The sequence below is a fragment of the Psittacula echo genome (assembly GCF_963264785.1).
Source record: "Psittacula echo genome assembly, chromosome: 3".
NCBI classification, from domain to species: domain Eukaryota; kingdom Metazoa; phylum Chordata; class Aves; order Psittaciformes; family Psittacidae; genus Psittacula; species Psittacula echo.
This window is the reverse complement of record NC_137736.1, coordinates 20,526,084-20,550,504: the sequence shown is the minus strand read 5'-3', so window position 1 is coordinate 20,550,504 and position 24,421 is coordinate 20,526,084. Positions and strand designations below refer to the sequence as shown.

The 24,421-nt window shown below is 40.6% G+C and overlaps 1 protein-coding gene across 1 annotated transcript in view; it reads left to right on the top strand.

The window, feature by feature from the left end:
• Positions 1–603: 603 nt before the first annotated feature.
• Positions 604–24,421, top strand: part of FILIP1L (filamin A interacting protein 1 like) — a gene marked incomplete at both ends in the record, with an annotated part of 85,005 nt that continues 61,187 nt past the window's right edge. Inside the window, 3 exons of the mRNA XM_080614165.1 lie at positions 604–870; positions 4,016–4,189; positions 11,454–11,632. Coding sequence (XP_080470291.1) covers positions 604–870; positions 4,016–4,189; positions 11,454–11,632 — 620 coding nt within the window. The remainder of the gene's footprint in view (positions 871–4,015; positions 4,190–11,453; positions 11,633–24,421) is intronic.

The following is a 24,421-nucleotide window of genomic DNA, read 5'->3' as shown; positions in this document are numbered from 1 at the left end:
GGTGGTGGTGTTGGGGAGAGCATGTTTACCACACAGTCTGCATGTGCCAACCTCTACATTTTGCCAAACACGGGGAATGCAACTGCATAACTTGTAGTACTGGAGGACCACTTTTGTGCTCTCCCTTGGAAAGACTGAGAAAAAAAAAACATGGCTCAACAGAAAGGGCTGGGATGCTAGGGAATTGGAACAGGAAGATCTTCCTAGTGAAAACCTTCTAAACCTAAATTTCCCCCATCACAGTAAGTGTCTACCTGAAAGGTGAGGTAGGCACTGTCTCTCAATGAGAAACATGGTCGGCAGTGATGCGCGCTGCAGTACCACTGCTAAAGCCGCTGACATTGTAAATACAAAGGAAAAAATTGTTACAAATGCATAAGACCAGTTAAAAACTCACTTCACTTAAGCAAGGATCACAGTCCAGTCCTGTCGGCTTACACAAGATTGTTAGCTTTTGTCAAATGACAGCCTTGCGTGGTAGGGAAAACTACCAGTCTGGAGGGAATAATACCCATCATAAATTATGGTAATATTTTTATAGTCTCTGTTAGTTAAAACAATTACTTTTTTCCCCACCTTCCTTCAGATTGAGAGATACAAACCATGCGTTCCAGAAGTAACAGCACAGAAAGCCCAACCAGACCAAAGCTGAGCCAGCAAACGCCAAAAGACCACTATAAAGAAGAGGCTGGTTACAGTGGGAAAGAAAACTTGCAAAGAAGGCAGAAGGAGGACGATATAGCCCAAGCCAGTACCATCCTAAGAAGCCCTAAGGAAGAGAAAAAACAAAGAAGTCCTTTCAAGAAAAGAGAGGATCTCTCGCATGATGACTTGCTATTTCTTCTTAGTGTCCTTGAGGGTGAATTACAGGTGATTTATTGTCTTATTTTATATTCCAGATTAAAACATGCTTCCTCCTCCCATCCCAAATTACTTCAAACACATATGGCTTTCATGTTAACACTCTAATTTCATACAGAAGGACGAATATAAACTGCAAAGTACATAAACCCACAAATTATAGCTATCAGCCAGAAAAGGTGATCTTTACACCACCCCTAAACGCAAATAAAATTTAGTCATGACCTGTATCATACTAAAACCACTTATGGTCCACTGTGAAGAATCATGTAACTCTCAAAGTGGAGAACTCACAAAACTTTCCTTTTGTGCTGCTCCATTCTAGAGTACTTTGAATACAAAGTATTTGTCACTGTAAGATGTATCAGAGAACATGTTAGAGACCTTTTAGATTTGTTACCTAATTATTTCTTATCTCCCCTCTCCTATGAAGTCATGAGCTTTACTCCCTGTAAATCAGTATGGGCCACATAACAAGTAGCAGCTCAACACCATTTTAACATTTTTTGCTAGAAAAATCAAAATAGCCATTTCATATAATATGAAGCCTGAATGTTGCATGCCACTTAACCCACAAGATACTGGATTTTGAAGAATGAGCATTTTTCTTCCTGGAAAAGGAGCCAGCTGCCAAGTGGTAAATGAGGCCTAATCTTGTCAAGTGTAATTTCAGGAACTGGGAGCCAGATTTCCAGTGAGCAAGGAGAATACTTCTGTTGCAGGCTGACTGCACTGAAGCAGTGGTGGCTGCTTAAAACTGCTCACAGAGGGAACAGCAAACTGTTCCTTAACAGTTGTTTAGTGGCTCAAATGGGTGTATCACACAGTTGCAGAGTTTATTACATAAACAGTATCTGGGTAGTTCTACTCTTAACATATGTGTATATATTTACATAATAATACATACATGCTTAAGAGAACACACATGAAATACAAATATTTGGTAGATGCACCAGTCTGAAGGTAGATCCAATGCAAACTTCTATAGAACATTTCATTGTGAAAAACAGCAATTTCTGTGTTTCCAAAGCACTTCTATCCAGCTCACCTGCCCTTTCTTAATTTAGATTAAAATTCAGATGTCACACATTCCTTCAAAACAGTTCTCTTCCTCTCAGAAAAAGAGATGTTTGCTTATATATATTTATATTACATAAGTGTAAACACACACACACTTCAATTTTGAAGACTTAAAACTGGAATGGAGTGAAACGAAAACCTGGAAAACAATGAGCTGACATGAACATTTTAAATCACATCTGAAATTCTAAAGGAAGCATTAAGAATGAAAAATGCAAGTAATTTTTTATTCCTAATTTTCCACCTCCTGTAATGCCAAGTCAAATCTCTGAAGATCAGCTGTCAATCCAACTAATATTGTTTCAGTTAGATACCATTACTCTCCTATTCCAGAACATTTAAGATGCACAAAGATCACTTCTATTTTTTTTCTTTTATGCAATGGTAAGGATTAGAAAGATAATATTTTTTTTAAACACAGTCACAAATAGCAATACAGAAGTGCTCCAGCCAGTCGGCTAAAAGTGTTATCCTTTCCTGATACATCCCTCTGATTTCCCCCCTTCCTATTCTACCCATCTAGTATAAGCATGTACTTGTTTTTAACTGACATCACTGCAGACAGTGGATTTTTGTGACAATTCATGTAAATATGTCACCATAACAGAGGCAACCTCCACAACCAGAGGATGCAGGAAAAAAAGAGATGGACACAGCCAAAGGGAAGGGAGTGATCTAATCCAGTTCTCCCCCATCCCCCATCCCAGTACAAGCATTCACTCAATCAGATATTTTCAAGCATATTATCATTAGAAGTGGGACTTTGAGACAATTACCACAATATTTGCAGCAGGTATTCTGTTCCCTCCAACTTAACATCCAGAAGCTAGTAACTTTCTAGCAAAGAACCATTCTTGGTGGTTAGTTTGGGGTTGTTGCTTTGTGTTTTTTTGTTTTGGTGTTTTGTTTGTTTGTTTAGTTGGTTTGGGGGTTTTCTTTTGGGGCTTGGGGGTTTTGTTTTGGGTTGTTTTAAGAGAAAAGAGAATCTATAGATCATTTCAAATATTGCAGATATCTACAGCATGTTTCTCCAGCACAGACTTAAGACAGCAATGCTGTATGATAAGGAGATACGTGCACCTGCCAACTCAGGCTTCAGTTTCTGAAACACATACACAGAAAAATATTCTGAGAATGTACCTGAGAACAGATTGTACCTATTCTTTGGTAACAGGATGTCTTGATTAAGAATGAGGAAACAAATGCAGTGACATTAAAAAATTTTCAGGCTACACTACATAGTTTTATGAAATCAGATTAACATCACCTTCTCTTAATCATTACCTTTTAAAATGCCTTTTTTTAGCATGCACTCAAAAACTGAGAATACCCTACAGCAGTTACTTCCAAAAAACTTGATGCTGCAAGGTTGCTTATTACCTGAGGACATGCACATGAGCATGTGTACTCCTATATGTCTATAAATACATATGGCATGGTCTTACACATGCATTCACATGTATACATACACGCATACAGGACCCCACATACAGCTCAGAAAGCAAATAATCGTCTTTTAAAGGACTGCCATCATTGCACAGCTTTGGGATGAGTGTTGCAAACGGTCACATCCCCAGCACTGCACACCTCACTACATTCATCACTAAAACAAGCTCAGTGTAACAACAGATGATCCCAGGCAGGTTTAAAGTACAGAAGCCACCTTTCCACCCAGAATATACAGAATGTGAAACACTTCCAGACATCAGGAACCATCCTAACATCTTGCACTAACAATTTAAAATCAGCTTCTACTACCGCAAGACACACCTTGCCCTGAATTTTTGTGTTGTGAATGCCACACCATGGTCCAGAAACAGCAATACAATCTGATCACTAAGAAAGTACTGAGGCATCGATGAGGGTTCTGAAGGTGCTGGAGCTTATGCAGAACTAATAAAATACAAAGACCAATACTTTCCTCGTGCTATTTATCTGTCTTCATGTTACTATTTTATGTACACAACATTCTTTAAAAAGGTTTTAAGTTTTCTTAAAATCAAAAGCAGAAAGCTGAACTATAAATACATGTATACAGTTTAACAAAACAAAATCTTACTTTGTGTTTCTGCAGGCTCAAGATGAAGTTATAGGAGTACTTAAGGCTGAAAAAATTGACTTGGCTTTGCTTGAAGCACAATATGGCTTCGTTACTCCAAAGAAGGTGTTAGAAGCCCTCCAGAGAGATGCTATTCAAACAAAGGCTGACCAATGGCAAGAGGATATCTACGAAAAGCCTATGGGAGAGGTATGAATATATAATTGATATTTAACCACAGTTCCCACCAAATTCAACAGAAAATATCTCACTGACTTCAGGGGAAGATCTAGAATCTAACATGAGTGTGATAGCAAAGTCCAGGGTAAGGTGGGGTCCCTAATAAAAAAAAAATATCAGTGACCCTCATTTACACTGCACAAGGAGGCTTTAAACACAAGTGTATGTGATTTTGTGTAACTCGGACTTTGATCATCAGCCTTACGTTTTTGACAGCATCTTCTTCTTCCTTCCTCCTTCCTGCCAGCCACATTCACAATCCATACAAACAGATACCTCTCTATTTATCACATTGAGCACATCTTACCAATGTCTGGTAAGGGCCCACTCAGCAGTAATGGCACAGCTGTCTGTCTATTTTTACAGGTACCAGCTCCCACTGGTTCTGGGAGAGGTACAGGTATACCTGCTTGGTCTGAGTAGTTACTGTAATAAGCTGTCACTAGAAGCTTCATCTAGGCAGAAATATAACATTCTTAAGTAATTTTTAGTTTAATTACACTGCAACAGCAGCCATACTTTCTGAACAATGTTAACTGAATTTCTGGCCTGCAGTGCAAACGCACTGGATATTCAAATCCCTTCATATCAGTATATGTGGGTTTTTTTCACAAGTAACTATCTACTCTTGATTTTAAATAAACATGTTTTAATATGCTGCTCAGTATAAATCATCATAAAAGTAAAACTAGTAATTTTGAATAAAATTCTTCTACCAAATGTTTTTCAAGCGTTCTGAACAGACATGTACCTAAGGATATAGAGTTCATTTCAGAGAAAATGATGTCAGGCAAAAGGTCATTTCAGAGGCTCAAAGGTTAAATCTCTGGCTATAATCTGAAACAGATGAAGTTCAACTGTAGAGGTTAATTTATTTTAGAATATTGTGCCATTATGTTACAGAAACTTTGATCACAAATGGAAATGATCTGATGTACAAAAAAGTCTGAAAACGTAAGTTCTGTTACTTTACATAAGTTTATACACACTTTCATCTTCTTACATTTAATGGCAGAGAAAGGATTTCTAAAACCACTGGTTCTGGTAATTCCAAAAAGCAAAGGTAAACATGCACAGAGCAACTGAAAGGCTACAAGGACCACTGACACTTTGTACGTCTTGGTAAACCAAATGATGCCATAATTGGCAGGCATTCAGTTTCAAAATCCCCCCAGATTATCTTAGAGATCCATTTAGGTTTTGTTCAGACTTTTTAATAGTTTATAAAAACAAAGGGAGAGGTGGAACCAGCGACAAATTATGGGAATGGGGCATTTAAATTCCCCCTTTGCAACCAAGACAGCGTACCTTTGTATCTGCCTACAAAATCTCTGCCAGTCCAGTTCCTCTAGACTACGTGTCTCACCCTTGCCAATTTAGTCTTATAGCCCTGAATACAGAGCATCTTCTCAAAACTCAATCAAAAATAGAGTGAATTTCAAAGAGCGTCTGTAAGACTACTGGCCCTCTAATGTTCTCCCCCAACTCAATCACCAGTCCTAAACTTTAGGAAGTTTCTCAGCCCGTTTGGCTAAGAATATAGTGGGAAAATATGGTGACTGGACAGCATGACTCACTAGGAACAGGATTCATAGGTGCAGAAATGTAGCAAAAGACAAAGCAGTAGTAACATATCTTCCTCTGCAAAACCTGAGTGTGACAGACCAAAACCTTGGCTATGAGATTTTTTATTTTTTTTTTTAAAGCAGAGGGGTTTTTCAGCCGAATTTGCTCTACAACTATTTCTTTCTGCAACCTAACAAATGCCAGACAAGCACTCTTTTGCTCCTCACTACTGAGGATACAATAAATTGTTTTATGCTTAAAGGGGCATAAAAGAAAAGAAAACAGACTTTTAGTTTGGTTTGCTTCACTGACACAAAAGCCTGAAAAGGTTTTTCATCATTGCATAGTTTATAAATTTACACCAAGTCAGCTATTCATGATAAAAATACAGTTTCAGATCAACTGCCACTTCTCTTGAAGAGAAAAACAGTATTCAACATTCTAGGAAATACAGAATAATAGCATAAGGACCATTTTCCCAGATTCAAAAAAAAAGAAAAAAAACAAATAAATGTTTAAAAAGAATTAATAAAAAAATCACTCAGAGAAGGTGATATAGGAGAAGAGATATAAAGAAGATACTGCAGAATTTATGGTGTCTTTTTCTCATGTTTCAAACTTGCATGGAATTAGAAAGCCAATTCCAGCTTCTAACTCTCCCCTACTTCCAATAGAACAGTCAAAGATAAAAAAAAATATGGTGCTTCACTGTTTGAAATGTGATGAAAAATACCTCCTACCACTTTGGGAACTTAAAAGCAGCAAAACCAGAGGAAAGCCTACATTCTGCATCCATCAGGGATAATTCAAAACTGAATCCAAAAAGACTAGTGACAGTCAGCTTGGGAAAAGATGTATCCTCACCCACCTTTTAACAGTCTACCTGATTACATCCTTAAAAACATCTTAGGTCACAACTTGACAACAACTATGGGGAAACAGTAAGTTACAGGAAGAGACTGGAACAATAACAGTGGCAACATGGCATTCAGGAACCAGCATATCCACATAGAAATCTAACTCAAATAGGGTTGAAAAAGACAAGGGAGGAACTGCTCCCACAACATCCAGTAATCCTAAACTCAGAATTATACATTTATAAACAATGTCTGTGAGGCTATTGACAGGAATAATACTTTACTGAACTCTGGATAAAGAAAAGTAACTAAACTGGATTTTATTCTGGCACAGTACCAAAACAGTCAAGAAAGAGGAAAAACAAAAAGTTCAGTTCCAACACAATTGATATGAGACATACCACCCTAGTCTGACTTCAGACACAAGCTGGTGGCAAATGCATTTAAAGAATTAAATTCCTGTGAATTTTTAGCTTGCTGAACTATTCAACAGTTACGTAAGACCATGACTCTTATTTTCCATTGTATTGTACAGTATGTTCAAGTATTAATTCTAGCAAAACGCCCATATGGTTACCAAGAGCAAAATAACAAATCACTTAATTATGATTTTATCACTTTAATTTTCAACAGAAGACATTTATACTGATGCTTATTAGCCCCCTGTGGTTTTTAGCCAAGAACTGTACAGCTGAGCAAATGCGCGCGCACACATATAAAAGGGTATTTCAAGGGCAGATTTAGTGTTTGGACAGAGTAATTTGAGGAACCAGGGCTGCTGGAGACTGCTCCTGTGTGAGGATCATGCACTAGCAGGGGTTCACACGACTCATTTCCTTCTCTGCTGGATCCGTGGGAGTTAGCCACAAGGTCTCACAGGGAAAATGCAAGAGTCAAATCTGCTTCCCAGGGAAGTGCCCTTATCTTGCAGAAAGACACAAGACAGCTCTCAAACCAACCACTCAGAAGTGCAGCAACCCAGTACCAGACTCTGCTTTGCTTGGTCCTGCAGGGAGGGAGAGGCATGCTGCACACCACCACACACAAGTGTCACAAAGCCAAATGCCCATGCCCATTATGCAGCTTATATGCAGATCTCAAGTGTCTGCTTTAATCATAGAATGATAGAACAGTTAGGGTTGGAAAGAACCTTAAGATCATCAGGTTCCAAACCCCCCTGCCATGGGCAGGGACACCTCACACTAAACCATGTCACCCAAGGCTCTGTCCAACCCAGCCTTGAACATTGCCAGGGATGGATCATTCACAACTTCCCTGGCCAACCCATTCCAGTGCCTCACTGCTCTCACAGTAAAGAACTTCATCCTTATATCCAATCTAAACTTCCCTTGTTTAAGTTTGAACCCGTTACCCCTTGTCCTAGCACTACAGTCTGATGTAGGACTTACTGCCTCTCTAATTCTCTTCTCTATCACCCAACAGCACCACAAGACAGGCCCAGTACCTCTTCTCTTTTTTCCTGAGTGGTATTCCAAGCTTTCACTCTCCACCTTGTACCTGCCCAGCCACAACACCCACATGCCAGCTGTGAATGCTCATGGTAGAACTGATTTGACAGTGCTCTTAAAAGAAAATCTAAATGCAGCTTCTGATCTGAGCAACAGGAGAAAACTGCAACATGGAAACAGCAGCTTAGTTACTTGCCTCTCTAAGCCTTTCATGTTAGCAGGCATTCCCAGGACACTATTGTTCTTCTACCCATTTTCAAATTCCTCGTTCCACATCCCTGTCTTGAATACACACTTCACCCACCAGAAATACCAGTTTGTGATCCAAACTGTTTATTTCAACTCTAACAAAAGGACAACTGTGAAATGAAAAGCACTGGCATTCATCCTTGAGAAATGCAAAAACAAAACCCTGGAGTTCCTATATTTCTTCTTGCATATATGCTGCTTTGATTACTGCTTGAATTTACCTCTTGCAGTCATTCAACAATACTCCAGAGCAAACAAAGTACACTGAACCCAAAAGATACTGTTGGCAAATCTCACATCCTTCACACCCAACAGGGCAGAAGCAGGACTATTTTCTATTTGGTTAATATGTTTGTGTTGATGACTAGCCCTCACCTCCATCAGGCTTTTATATGTTTGGTAAGAGGAGTCATTTGATTTATTCCTGTAGCCAGAAATTTCAGTGTTTTCTTATGACAGCAATTTACACATCCCCTCACATTTTCACATATATTTCTGAAGTGGTGGTCCAGTACATTCAAATGCCCTTTCTTAATTCTCTTTCTTAACCCCATCCACACAGACTGCCTGCCAGATGAAATCAGAAGTTCACACCTTGGCTTTCTTCCCCACCTGACATCGCACTGATGGCTGAGACCAGCAAGCACTACTATGCAAGGCTGATGCCCAGGTCATATAGACCTAAGCAAGTCAGGGCCATAACTGCCAGCAGTGCTACATTGGAATTGTATAAAATAAACACGCAGCAGGTTGCTTTTCAAAACCAGCTCATATTCACCTGACAGCATGACCTCTAAAAGGGCAATAAAACCCAGGTGATCGTGCTTCACGCATCTGTGCAACAGCTGTTCCAAAAAATCCTCAAAAATCTTAGTGGGGAGTAAGAGAGAAAAAAATTTCAGGGTTTTTTATCAACCTTTCTGGTAAGCTAGTAACTGAGCAAAATATTTCAAATTTTGAAATTTCTACCTCTGGTGGAATAAAGGAGAGTGTGGATAAATTAAAAATGGCCAGTCTTCTTCAACTTGGCCTTTTATGGCAATTCAGTTTTCAAACTCTGTAGAAGACATAGAAAACACAGCCAAGAGATTACTGTATAAGGCAGCACTTGCTTACTGAGAAAGCTTGCATATGCAAGAGTTTAGGTAAGAAATGTTTTCCCAAGAGAGGTCCTACTTTAGGATCACAATTCCAGAAAGCACTGACCATGCTGGTGTCAAAGCAGGCAAATCATCAGTGAACATGGTGGAAAAAAATCTTAGCAACCTGCTGTTAAGTGCAGCACAAAGCCAAAAAGGAGTGTAATAAGTTTCTTTCAATTTTTTGATCATGCATGAAATGAGCTATGTCACAACCAAAACCACACTCTCTAACATCATAACAGAAGAAACAGGCAATTTCCAAACTGTCCACATTTCTGTTGGAATATTTTGGACTCAAACCGTCTTCAAAGACCTGTCAATAGTTCCTTTTTCCTTAGTCATAGCAGTGTCACCAAAAAAAGTTAACAATGATTTAGGAGAAACATAAGAGAACATATAAAGCTTAAAAAGAAGCTGAGGTAAGCAGGGGGAGACTCAGAAGCCCATGCAGAAATTGACTATATTCTCACTCATTCAAGAAACTCATGTTTAAGTATTCCAGCTCTTCCTGTCATCACTTCTGTCAGCCAAACTGTGAATAAACATAAGGAAAAGATAATCAATCATACTCCTTGGAATTAAACTGTCCAAAATAAGAAGCGGCCCTCAGAAGTGTTCTTGTGTTCTCAAGTGTTTCTTGTGGCACACGTAATTCCTTGTGGGGGAAACATCAGAGAACCAGAACCAGCCTTGCTTCCTACACTGCCCATTTGTGAATTCTTTCCTATTAATAGAGTGAAGCACTGCAAAGCAGTTTGATCTACTGGGATAGACTGTGGTTAAAAGGAGGCACTAGGCTTTGAAATCAAAATTTCTCTTTTCCAAAAAAGAGATACAAAGATTCCTGTGTTGACCTCATGAGGGAGGCTGAATCTACAGGGGAAGGGGCAGGGAACAAAGCTTCTCATAAATACTGACTCTTCCCAGGTCTTCATATGGCTTGCAGTGATCCCTCCTGAAACCAGGATTAGATCAGTAATGTCTAAGAAGGAAAACCCCTTCTGGTTTCATACACACACGTATGCATAACATGTTGCATGACATACTGAATTCTTAAAATACTGTGTAAGATAATCCTCAGAATGATAGTTTTCTCTCAGTTTCTGGAAATCATTTTGTTTAGTAGCATAACTCCAGTGAACAGTTATGCCAATACATTTGTGGTTTAAAAAAAATTAAAAATTATTACCAAAACCTAAAATAGATCATTAAACTATCAGCATATTATTTAGAAGATCAGAAGAAACCCTTGGGGAAAGAGAGGGAATTTGATGTTAAAGATATCATCTACAAAGCAAACCACTTTACAACATGTAAAAGTTGAGGAACAAAACAGAAATGCCACCATCAAATAAAAGTACAAGTATTTCAAAATCTAGTCGTTACTTATTCCAGAAACCCAAAGCTGTGCTCAGAGTAAGTGCAGGAGACAGCAGTTTTCTGCTCTTGATTCTATCACACATTCACTGTGAAACTGCTTTTTGACCTACCTGTCTATCTTACAAAGACAATTTAATGCTCTCATTTCTATGCAGATACAAATAAGAAGCTATTTCTATTCAACCAAAGATCAGTTGTCTACTACGTGAAGCAGAGGCTTCTTCTGCCAAGACCTTCTCTATCACAGTTATCAATGAGAAAAGCATAGTCCTGGGAACAGTAATTGTTAATTAGTAGCTGTTGAGGATCAGTCATGGCAGGAGGAGAAACAGAATGTGACTGAGGGTCCTGCAGAACAGTACCTGAATTTATTTTTCTAATTTGTCAGAATTAAACTGACAGAAATAAATAACCCTTTCTAAAGCATATTTCCAAAGATACTACAGGACCTGGCCATGAGACTATTAAATGCATTTTGTATTACTAAGGGTCTCTCAAAATCTTTCATTAATGAAAGTATGAACAAGTAAGAGTTTCAAAAAAGCTTCACGAGTTTTTGCTTTTTTTGTAGCTTGATAAAGTTGTGGAGAAACAGAAAGAAACTCACAAACGAATGCTGGAACAACTTCTCATGGTAGAAAAATCACACAGACAGACACTGTATGAACTAGAGGAAGAAAAGAGGAAGCACAGCAAATACATGGAAAAAAGTGATGAGTTCACGAACTTACTGGAACAAGAATGTGAAAGGTAAGGTTACCTACAATTTTACGTTACGTCTAAGGATCTGTGTGCTTTCTTATTCTGCATCCACTAAAAATCAGAAATATCTGCAGAGATGTATTTTGAGAGTTCACTTTTTTTGTGAAAATGTGACTAATCCTATACAACAGTAGTGACTAATCTCTATCAGCAGGTGAGGTAGGTTCAATGGTTGGCAGATTCTTCAGTGCTGTGGCAGGATGACAGGTAGGTTGCACTACAGAGAATACAAGGAGATACACAAATGTGTAAATTATAACCAACATGAAGCATGTGAACCCTTCAGCATGTTTAAGATGCTCAGTGTACATTACAGTATATAAGTAACAAAATATGAAACCAGTCTCTGATGGCAGAGGAAAAAGACATGAGGAAAAGTAAAAGGTGTTTAGACAGACCATAGAAATACAGAGAGAGGAAGCAAAGGCAGAGGATAACTTACAGAAGACTTTGAGAATAAGAACATCATGAAGTTCTCATATCAGGACTGGCATAAAAACCATCAATCCAACTTTATTTTTAAGTGTAACCTAAAAGTGACACAGCTTGTTTAAGCACAGTGTGAGAGCTTCAATATAAATTCTCAGAAGAAGGATTAAGAAAAATTTGATATCATTTACTATCTTTAAAAAAGCCACTTTAACCTGTGGCTTCTCTGAATCTGCAGGAAAACTGAACACATCCTAAGGAGGATAAAAAAATATCTAACAACATTTCCTATTCCCTCGATAGATACCCCAGAAGATAGGAGAATATTGTCTCAGTTTCCTTTTGCTTAGGAACAGATGGAAATGTTTGGGTGTGAGAACACCAAGCCTATTCTAAACTCACAGTATGCATAGATAATTCTTTCTCTGCTTCGCCTGTACAACATCACACTCCACGTATTTTGGCAGTGCTCACCCTTCACTCTACACCTTTCTCCTGCAGGTCTATCAAATATAGCACATACGCTTCCCACTGAGTACACTCCTGTATTTATGGTTTTTAATTAAAGGGGCTGGGGAAGAAAACCCTTTGGTTCTCAGAAAAATGTACACACATGCAGGCAAGCACAGGCACACACAGAGAAGCATATACAAAGCCCTCCACAAGGCATAGACTGATTTTTTTCCTTAAGAACTATTTTATGAAACATCACCATATCAGGGAACAAAACCTGAGATAAATACAAGTTTTCATCTCTGCAGTTCTTTTCTCAAAAACCACAAGACACTCATCTCTTAAGAGACAGAGCTAAACAACTACAGTTGCTAAAAGCAGAAAAATGTTACATCAGACACCTGTGCTCTCACAGCATGAAAAGCTGCACAGAAGGAAACACTAAGCATCAGAGTCCTTGGATTTTTTTTCTTATGAAAACAGGGTAGAGACAGGATTAAACATCTCTTCCCTGCCTCTCCCCCACATTCCCCCCAAGACTATAAAATATTTACCACTATCTGCAACATGGAATCATAGAATAGTTAGGGTTGGAAAGGACCTTAAGATCATATAGTTTCAAACCCCCTGCCATGGGCAGGGACACCCCACACTAAACCATGTCACCCAAGGCCTCATCCAACCTGGCCCTGAACACCGCCAAGGATGGAGCATTCACAACCTCCCTGGGCAACCCATTCCAGTGCCTCACCACCCTCTCAGTAAACATTTCTGCCTTATATCCAATCTAAACTTCCCCTGTTTAACTCATTACACTTTGTCCTGGCACTACAGTCCCTGATGAAGAGTCCCTCCCCAGCATCCTTGTAGGCCCCCTTCAGATACTGGAAGGCCGCTATGAGGTCTCCACGCAGCCTTCTCTTCTCCAGGCTGAACAGACACAACTTTCTCAGCCTCTCTTCATATGGGAGGTGCTCCAGCCCCCTCATCATCCTCGTGGCCCTCCTCTGGACTTGTTCCAACAGTTCCATGTCCTTTTTATGTTGAGGACACCAGAACTGCACACAATACTCCAACTGAGGTCTCACGAGAGCAGAGTAGTGGGGCAGGATCACCTCCTTCGACCTGCTGGTCACGCTCCTTTTGATGCAGCCCAGGATACGGTTGGCTTTCTGGGCTGCGAGCACACACTGAATCCAGCTCATGTTCATTTTTTCATTGACCAACACCCCCAAGTCCTCCTCTGCAGGGCTGCTCTGAATCTGTTCTCTGCACAACCTGTAGCTGTGCCTGGGATTGCTCCTACCCAGGTGTAGGACCTTGCACCTGGCATGGTTAAACTTCATCAGGTTGGCATCAGCCCACCTCACAAGCGTGTCGAGGTCCCTCTGGATGGCATCCCTTCCCTCCAGAGTATCAACCGAACCACACAGCTTGGTGTCATCAGCAAACTTGCTGAAGGCGCACTCAATCCCACTGTCCATGTCACCGACAAAGATGTTGAACAAGACCGGTCCCAGCACTGATCCCTGAGGGACACCACTCGTTACCGGTCTCCAGCTGGATATTGAACCATTGACCACAACTCTTTGCATGCGGCCATCCAGCCAGTTCTTTATCCACCAAGTGGTCCATCTATCAAATTGATGTCTCTCCAATTTAGAGACAAGGATGTCGTGTGGGACAGTGTTAGACGCTCTGCACAAATCCAGGTAGATGACATCAACTGCTCTGCCCCTGTCCATCAGTTTCGTAGCCCCATCATAGAAGGCCACCAAATTGGTTAGGCAGGATTTCCCCTTAGTGAAGCCCTGCTGGCTGTCACCAAGCACCTTGTTGTTTTTCATGTGCCTTAGCATGCCTTCCAGAAGAATCTGCTCCAAGAGTTTGCCAGGCACAGAGGTGAGACTGACTGGTTTAGTCTATCTGCCTAGAAAAGTGGGGGAAGGAAAGGAGGTGGGAATAGTGAGGTGCCTAATGAGACCTTAGAGGATGTAGTAACAGATTTCAGATTAAGTCTCAATTTTTGTATTTTCTTTGGAGGATATATTTTACGTGGAAAACCTTAAGGGGGTGTGATGTCACATGTTGAGTTGATTCCAAAATGTTTGCCAAGTAATGTCACCATCAAGAGATCCACGCAACTACCTCCCATAACAAAAAAGAACCAACCAAGGGAAAAACAAAAAAATAAACCTCACAACCAAAGGAGAAGCACTCAGCAAGTTAAGGCACAGCAACTTCTACATTAGGCTGCCTGACTTCACGTTCAGAATACACACAAACCTCACTCTTCCCACATACTAAGGGAAGTGACTTTTTCTTCCCTTTCAAAAACCTTAGTCCAATTAAAATTTTCTCAGGGTGTGAATTTTGCATTTGGATTAAGAACAAATGGAACTCTGCTAAAAGTTTCATACATGGAGCAGTGACAAATTAATTTTCCCTTCTTCCATTAAACAAAAAAATTAAAAAAAAAAAAAAAGTCGGAAAAGCAGTAAGCATTCATCAATAAACTTTTTTTTTGTCAGCCAGAAGCAGTATTCTCTTCTAAGTGTGGAATGGTATATAGCAATCCCAACAATATTTCAGTTTCAAAGCAGAATCCTGAACTTCCTATTCAGTTAGCCAAAAAAGTGTCTTGCTTTTATGGAAGACCAAGGTTACTGCCAGTGTATGCTAAACTTATCCTTCAAGAGTACAGAATGCATGCAAGCCAAACAAGGTACCTGAATAGTATGTGATTATGAGATCAAAATGAAAAATAAAAACTCAGATGCTGTGGGAGAGTGATGCTGAAGCACTGAAAACTACTCATGACAGCAAGAATAAACTATCTGTCAGCTCCAACTCTTACATATGACTCTGAATATATCTTCAAATAAGGCAGAGAGAAAGCATTTCCTTTTTCTTACCTATGTGCTCAATAAAAACAGAACTGAAGAACTCTTAACCGAAAATTTTAGTGATGAACTAATTTATCTGATGATCCATGGTTTAAAAAAAACTAGGCAAGCCTCTATCAATAAGGGTGTGCTGCTGCCTTCTTCCCACTATACACAACATTTCTCATTAAGGGTGTTACAAAACCATGTTTGAATCCTGCAAAATATCAGCAGCCTTCACTGACAGAAAAAAAAAAACCCAACCAAAACTCTTAATCATTTGAGAATCCCTTTGACTTCACAGCGATGCAACAAGACTAAGGTTGGCCTCAGCAATTGTACATTGCCAGATTGGGGAGTTTAAGCTTATGGCAGGACTAGTGACAGCTTTCTAGATATGGGAACTGGATTAGCATTTAATGTCAGCTCTTTAGGCATTTCAAGCATTTTTCTTGTTGCCAGCCAAAACTAATCCTCCATAGTCTTGCAGTAGTTGAGAGACAAATACTGGTCTTCCAAACTGAAAAGAGTCTCAATACTTAGCAGCAGACATTTACCAGTAGAAGAATGATAAAATCATGCTACTATCATTACATTTACTCACCTTCAATCATATGTACTTTTGAAGCATGGAGCCATTGACTAACCTGTCAGATAAGGCACAGTTTTGTGGAGAAAAGGAGGCAATGGACAATGACTGGATAAGGTTTTCCCTGCACTTCAACCTGAAGCATACTCTGTATGTGTGCAGATCAGACAGGAACAGAGATAAACTACATGCGCGAGGTACTATACCAGCCCAAGACTACTAAAGCCTAGAAGAGAAAATTTTACTGTACTGCTGAAGCCTCCAAAAATAGCAGCACCCGAACTCACAAGTACATAGAAAAACTCCAGAAGCTAGATACAGAGACTAGTAAGATCACCCGAAGAACCAGAGCATAAAAGCCATCGAGTTTGTTCAGAAACTCTTGCATTTCATGGGGTTGGGGAGATAGAGGGCAAGACTAAGGACTGTGAAGAATACTCGGTTCAGAATCAAATGCAGATTCCACTGTATCTTCCCTGAGGATGTACTCAAGCGTCCAAATATATTTATCCACACTCCCTATTTTTGTTGTACAGTTAAATAATAAAAGCTGCTGGTTTAGAAAACATTTTATAAAGCCAAAATATGAAACTGGAAAGTGTTCCATATATGCATGTTCCCAGTTTGAAAACACATGCCACACGCATGCAAGTATTTATGTGTTTACGTATTACTCTCCATGCCACACACGCACAAAAAGAAACTAAAAAATAAAATAGTAAAATGATCAACACTTACACAGCTCTCTTCCCCTGCAAATCTCAAACAGCTTTACATGTTACCTAAGCACAGTTATTCTCCATTTTCTGAATACTGGAAGGAAATGAAGGTATGAGTAGAAGAAATAATTTACAGGTACCTGAGGGTTAAAAGAGAGGAAAGGAAGTAATCTCTCAATGTACAGGTGTGTCCCATCATCAAACTTTCTATATACTGTATAGACTCTCAACTATACATAGGGTAAAGCTTTATTATGAAGATACACTGGTTAAATAAGGGAACGTTCAACGGAACAGGAAAAATACAGCTGTTTGCTAATAAGCAATGTAAATAGATTTTCAAAGATAGTTACAATAAATGTTGCCCACAGGAATTCAAATGTTAGCACAAAAATTTGAAGGTTGGTATAACAGCAACTAGTAAGATCCTTAGTTTCAGGATCATCTACTGAGATGAGAGGTTTTTTTCCATAGGGAGGAAAACAATCATAAGTTTTTGCTTTAGCTCTGACTTCACACTCACAAAGGTCCTATAAAGAACCTAGTCCAAAGAAGAAAACACAACTGTTTACATATAAGATGATCCTAACATTTTCTAAAAGGAAATTTACTCCTTATGCTCTAAGCAGATGGAAAAAAACTAAGCCAGCCATCCAAACTCTATTCCACTATATCAGACATTTCTTCTTAAAACATAAAGGGCATTTTCATCTGAGGAGTCACTGTTCACCAAGCATAAAAAAAAAAAAAAAATAAAGGAACCTAACCTGTAGAAGTCTCAGAACTGTAGTCTTTATCATCTAACAAAACACTCTGCTTGTTGCTCCAACTGCTGCCCCTCATCAAGGTCAGCCCGTTAAGATGATAACCTGTTGAGTGATACAGGTTAGAAGGGATCTCTGGAGGTCTCCAGCATAACCTGCTGAGTGCAGGGCTAACTTCACACTCAGATCAGGTTGCTCAGACTCTTGCCCAGCTGACTATTGAAGATCTCCCAGGAACAGTGATTCTGCTGGCTACTGGGGCTCCTGATGCAGTCTTTGCCATCCTCACCAGAAGACCCTTTGCCTCAGTTTTTCATGGTAAGCATCATTCAGGTTTGGCTTATGCCCCACGTTCAACTGAAACTGCTCTCATTAAAAGCCCAATAACTTCCCTTCTGGCAAACCTCTGAATCTAATCCATCTTCATGATCTCTGCTCTTTTGGCTGCCTTGGACACAAATGAGCTTTCAGTACTTCCTTGCCATCTTACCCACAGAGTTTCTGTGACTCCAGCTGGATTCACTTCTCTGAGTTTCAACAGTGTACTCCGAGTCAGAAACCTCTCATTGCCCACCTCTGCTCTGTCCAGAGGACCTCATAAATATTATTCTTTAGGTCTCTTCTTTATCCCTTCACTCTCTGTGCTTCTCAAAGAAATTCAAAGCCAGTTATCATCTCTATGATAATGACTCAAGAATACCCCAATCACCACTACCACAGCAACCTGCCATCATCCCCAACTCCATGAGACCAGAAGGGTACTCAGTCTTTGATTCGCCTGACCATGGCTTCATCTCTAAAATTCTCTAATACTTCAGATCTTAAAAACTGGGATTACAAAATCATACTGCTTTGCACTCAGTCTATCATATGTAGGCACATTTTCTACCTGAGTCTTTTCACATTTTAAGTATGAAGAATTCTTCTTCAGAGCACCTCCAATAAAACCAACAAAATTAAACCAAACATATCTGTCTGCCCATCCACATAACTAAATCCCTTTCCAGGCCCTCACTTCAAAAATATTTTTTTTATTATTTCCACATCACCTGTCTGATCCCTCTATGTCTCTTCACTGGATGCACTCTCATTATTGCATTGAGGCTATGTATTGTTACTTCCTTAGGCTTACAGTCCACTTTTACCCTATCTTGAAATGTTATTACATGAGCTAAATATCACACTAAAAATGTACCAAAATTAAATCATATTATGTTATGATACTGCTCGAGTTCTAAGTAGGTAAGAAATGTGATTCCATAAAACTGAGTACTCTAGGTTAAGTGGTTTGGTTTTGCTGGGGGTTGGTTTTTATTGCAGGTTTTGGGGGGGGGGGGGGTTGGAGGTTTTTTGAGTGTCAGATAAAAGTAATTGCTACACACAGTAGGTCAAATGAGCAATGCTTGAAAACTTGAACAGAGCATCAAGGAGAGAAGGAACCATCTCAGCTAAAAGGTGAAGTGCTAGCATGCTGTCAACATAATACAGCTGTACTTGAATTCTAACACATTCACACATCGCAACAGCAATATACTGCATGCCCAGCTCTGGAAAGTTCAATATTCTGCAACAGTGGGTATAGGTATAATTAGTATTTGCTGGTTTTATTAATGAAGCCAATTAAATATTTTAAGAAGCAGGATCTTATCTGTATAGAAAGCTATAAAGTAGAAATAAACACTGTCAACTTACTTATTCTACATGTGTTGCCAGCACTTTTTAATTTCATGCACACTGAACTATTGTTGTAGATTGCATTGTACTCAAATGCAATCATTTCCTTTTAGCTTTCTGGCAATGAGTTATATATATTACATATGTTCGAGACTATGTCTTGCAAGTTGTGAAATGGATGCCAGATCTCTGTACATTTGACCTTTTTCATGGGTATCTAGTGTTCTGTAGGTGAACAAGAGAGACCTACCACAAGCAAAACATTAGCATTCTTATTCTGCATTACACCCCAATGGGACAGTCCCACTAATAACACCACAGATGCACAAAGACAAACTCAAGGAAGTGATGTACACAGATTAATTACCTCATACTTGTACATGGAAAACTATGTACCATTGCACTGTATAACTTTCACCAGATGTTGTGAAATGAAATCCCTGTCAAAATCCAAGGATTCAAAGATTTCTAGAACAGTTTCTGCGCATGAAGGAAGGTTAAAATACTTCATCTTAAAGCAAATAAATCAATAGAATCCAGGTTAAAAAAGAGGGATTAAAACCCCTAAATTATTAAATCATAGAATGGTTAGGGTTGGAAAGAACCTTAAGATCATCTAGTTCCAAACCCCCTGCCATGGGCAGGGATGCCTCACCGTAGACCATGTCATCCAAGGCTCTGTACAACCTGGCCTTGAACACCACCAGGGATGGAGCATTTACCACTTCTTTGGGTAACCTGTTCCAGTGCCTCACCACCCTCATAATAAAGAACTTCTTCCTTATATCTAACTTGAACTTCCCGTGTTTAAGTTTATCACTAGAATCCCTGATGAATAATGTCACATTATGTTTTTTCAAAACAAAGATTAAGAATAAATACAAATAGAAACAGGGCTTCCAACTCTGTGTTAACACAACTGAGAAATCCTATAGATCCATGGTGCAATTCTAAATGCTCCAACCTCCTGTAATCAGCAAGCAAATGCAAGATCTAGGTGATAACCATTTCTCATGCAACTCCACTCACATTGGTGGAGTGACAGAGAGAAGAGAGGCTCATACTTCAGTTTTTTAAATTCTGCATACATAAGACATCTGTTCACTGCTTCAGGCACACTGTCATGATTACCAACCAATACTATCATTGCATACTTTGAGGCTGGAGAGAACACGCTGAAAAACCTTAGCCAAACAATGTTCTCCTACACTGCTACCCTCTTTTCCTTCATGAGCGGCGAAAGCAATGGTCATTGCCTATGCCCCTCCTTTAAAAGGGCATAAATTCTCCTTAAAGGGATGCTCGTGGAAAACTGCCCTGGTGGTAGCTCCGGTCAGCAATTTTAACCATAGTGTCAGAGCTCAAAGGGAAAAATGACCTTTCTAAGCTGGCAAGTCTCAGTACATTTATAGCTCTTGTAAACCAACACCCATTCCATATACCCTTTTTGGAGCCTAACCAGTGACCAAAACACGGACAATGAAGCACTAGCCAAATATGTTCATGGTGAGGTGCTGCCCTCAGTAATGGGGCACTTGCTCTAGTCACCAATTTACATTTCCAAATAAGATTGAGTGCACCACTCCCTGCACAGCCCAGTATAACTAGTCTAATCATAAGCAACAATAGAAGCAAATGACTACATCAAGACCTCTGACCAAAAAAAGACACTGTGCACTTCTGATTCACTGCAGGGTGGGGCTGTGAGAGAGAAACTGGCATAGAATTTTGTAACTGGAGTTTGAAAAGAAAATATAGAATATCAGACAGACAGAAAAAGCTACAAATTAGTCTCTGAAAGTTTGACACTATCATGATTTTCCAGAACAAACCATTGCTATGGGAAAAGTTATATTCCTGTTTGAATGTGGAGGAGGGGAAATCTGAATGAAGTTAAGATCTTTCTTGTGGCAGAAAAATTTAAGTGACTTACAAGTGCTACAATTAGTTTCATATCTTAAGAACAGGGAAGAGAAAAAATGGCCATGAGATCCGAGAATGCAGGTCACACATCAGTTATCAACACCTGGGGTCTAAACTCATAATCAAGTTTCCCATGGCATACCATGAGCTTCAAAGCATTTATGCCCAGCTATAAAATCTCTGAGCATTATATACATGTATGAAAGAAGTATCCACGGGAGACTGAAGTAGTTTAAGAAAAATTTCACAGCCTTGGTCTCTGTGCTACAACAGTAATTTTAAAATGAGAATGAACAGGAAAAATCAGTAGTATCAAGACAGTGAGCACACCACACACTCGTACAGAATAAGTGTCTGAAGACCAAAAGTGTGAACACGTTAGAAAAATACATTTCATATCTTAATCTTTCTGCTATGAAGACTGGAAAAAAGCCTCAGAATAAGTATAAATTCAGAAATAAAAGGCTAGGAGACACATATGAACTTTTGTTTTTAAAATCTCTGTTTCAGACTCAGGGCGTGGAGGGGGAGCCACAGGATGGGTGGAAGGCTCAGAGTAAGAAATGGGAGCAATAGGAAGCAGATAGAAGAAGAACCATCTAGAATCATAGAAACATAGAATCATAGAATAGTCAGGGTTGGAAAGGACCTTAAGATCATATAGTTCCAACCCCCTGTCATGGGCAGGGATACCCCACACTAAACCATGTCACCCAAGGCCTCATCCAACCTGGCCTTGAACACCGCCAAGGATGGAGCATTCACAACCTCCCTGGGCAACCCATTCCAGTGCCTCACCACCCTCTCAGTAAACATTTCTGCCTTATATCCAATCTAAACTTCCCCTGTTTAAGTTTTAACTCATTACCCCTTGTCTTATCACTATAGTCCCTAATGAAGAGTTCCTCCCCAGCATCCCTGTAGCCCACTTCAGATACTGGAAGGCTGCTATGAGGTTTCCACGCAGCCTTCTCTTCTCCAGGCTGAACAGACACAACTTTCTCAGCCTCTCTTCATATGGGAGGTGCTCCAGTCCCCTCATCATCCTCGTGGCCCTCCTCTGGACTTGTTCCAACAGTTCCATGTCCTTTTTATGTTGAGGACACCAGAACTGCACACAATGCTCCAAGTGAGGTCTCACAAGAGCAGAGTAGAGGGGCAGGATCACCTCCTTCGACCTGCTGGTCACGCTCCTTTTGATGCAGCCCAGGATACGGTTGGCTTTCTGGGCTGCGAGTGCACACTGCCGGCTCATGTTCATTTTCTCATCGACCAACACCCCCAAGTCCTTCTCTGCAGGGCTGCTCTGAATCTCTTCTCTAAATCTAACACACTCCCTAAGGATGTAGCCTTATCCCTGGAAGCTGAGGGCTGCTCTACAGACATACTGTTGACAATTTTGCTTCTCATTTCACATGTCCAAAATAGAGAAAGGTCTCAATAATATTTGATTGATTTTGACTTGATCACAAATACATATCTGCGATCATGAGATGGTCAAGTCTGAGATCCTCAGGACAGTGAGAAGAGTGTGCAGCAAGCTCACTGCCCTGGACTTCATGAGAGCAGACTTCGGCCTCTTCAGGAACCTGCTTAGTAAGCTTCCATGGGATACAGCCCTAGAGGGCAGGGGGGCCCAAGACTCTTGGTTGTTATTCAAGGATCACCTGCTTCAAGCTCAGGAGTGTTGCATCCCAACTAGAAGGAAGTGCAGCAGGAGGGCCAGGAGACCTCCTTGGATGGATAAGGAGCTGCTCAGGAAACTTCAAGGAAAAAAAGAGGCTTATAAAGGGTGGAAGCAAGAACAGGCGGCCTGGGAAGAATACAGGGATGTTGTCTGGGAAGCTAGGGACCAGGTTAGGAAAGCTAAGGCCCAGTTAGAATTGAACTCAGCTAGGGATGTGAAAGATAACAGGAAGAGATTCTACAGGTACATTGTGAATAAAAGACAGACTAGGGACAACGTAGGCCCCCTTCGGAAGATATCAGGAGAACTGGCTACCCTGGATTTGGAGAAGGCTGAGGTTCTTAATGACTTCTTTGCCTCAGCCTTCACTGGCAAATGCTCTGACCACACCACCCAAGTCTTGGAAGGCGAACGCAGGGACTGTGAGAATGAAGACCCTAGGCCCACTGTAGGAGAGGATCTGGCTCGAGACCATCTTAAAAACCTGAAAGTGCACAAGTCCATGAGACTTGATGAAATCCATCCATGGGTCCTGAAGGAGCTGGTGAATGAAGTTGCTAAGTCACTGGCCATCATGTTTGAAAAATCGTGGCAGTCAGGTGAAGTTCCCAATGACTGGAAAAAGGGAAATATAACCCCCATTTTCAAGAAGGGGAAAATGGATGACTCAGGGAACTACAGACCAGTCAGTCTCACCTCTGTGCCTGGCAAAATCTTAGAGCACATTCTCCTGGAAGGCATGCTAAAGGCACATGAAAAACAACAAGGTGCTTGGTGACAGCCAGCATGGCTTCACTAAGGGGAAATCCTGCCTGACCAATTTGGTGGCCTTCTATGATGGGGCTGCAAAACTGATGGACAGGGGCAGAGCAGTTGACGTCATCTACCTGGATTTGTGCAAAGCGTTCGACACAGTCCCACATGACATCCTTGTCTCTAAATTGGAGAGACATCAATTTGATAGATGGACCACTTGGTGGATAAAGAACTGGCTGGATGGCCGCATGCAAAGAGTTGTGGTCAATGGTTCAATATCCAGCTGGAGACCGGTAACGAGTGGTGTCCCTCAGGGATCAGTGCTGGGACCGGTCTTGTTCAACATCTTTGTCGGTGACATGGACAGTGGGATTGAGTACACCCTCAGCAAGCCTGCCAATGACACCAAGCTGTGTGGTTTGGTTGATACTCTGGAGGGAAGGGATGCCATCCAGAGGGACCTCGACACGCTTGTGAGGTGGGCTGATGCCAACCTGATGAAGTTTAACCATGCCAGGTGCAAGGTCCTACACCTGGGTAGCAGCAATCCCAGGCACAGCTACAGGTTGGGCAGAGAAGAGATTCAGAGCAGCCCTGCAGAGAAGGACTTGGGGGTGTTGGTCGATGAAAAAATGAACATGAGCCAGCAGTGCGCACTCGCAGCCCAGAAAGCCAACCGTATCCTGGGCTGCATCAAAAGGAGCGTGACCAGCAGGTCGAAGGAGGTGATCCTGCCCCACTACTCTGCTCTCGTGAGACCTCAGTTGGAGTATTGTGTGCAGTTCTGGTGTCCTCAACATAAAAAGGACATGGAACTGTTGGAACAAGCCCAGAGGAGGGCCACGAGGATGATGAGGGGACTGGAGCACCTCCCATATGAAGAGAGGCTGAGAAAGTT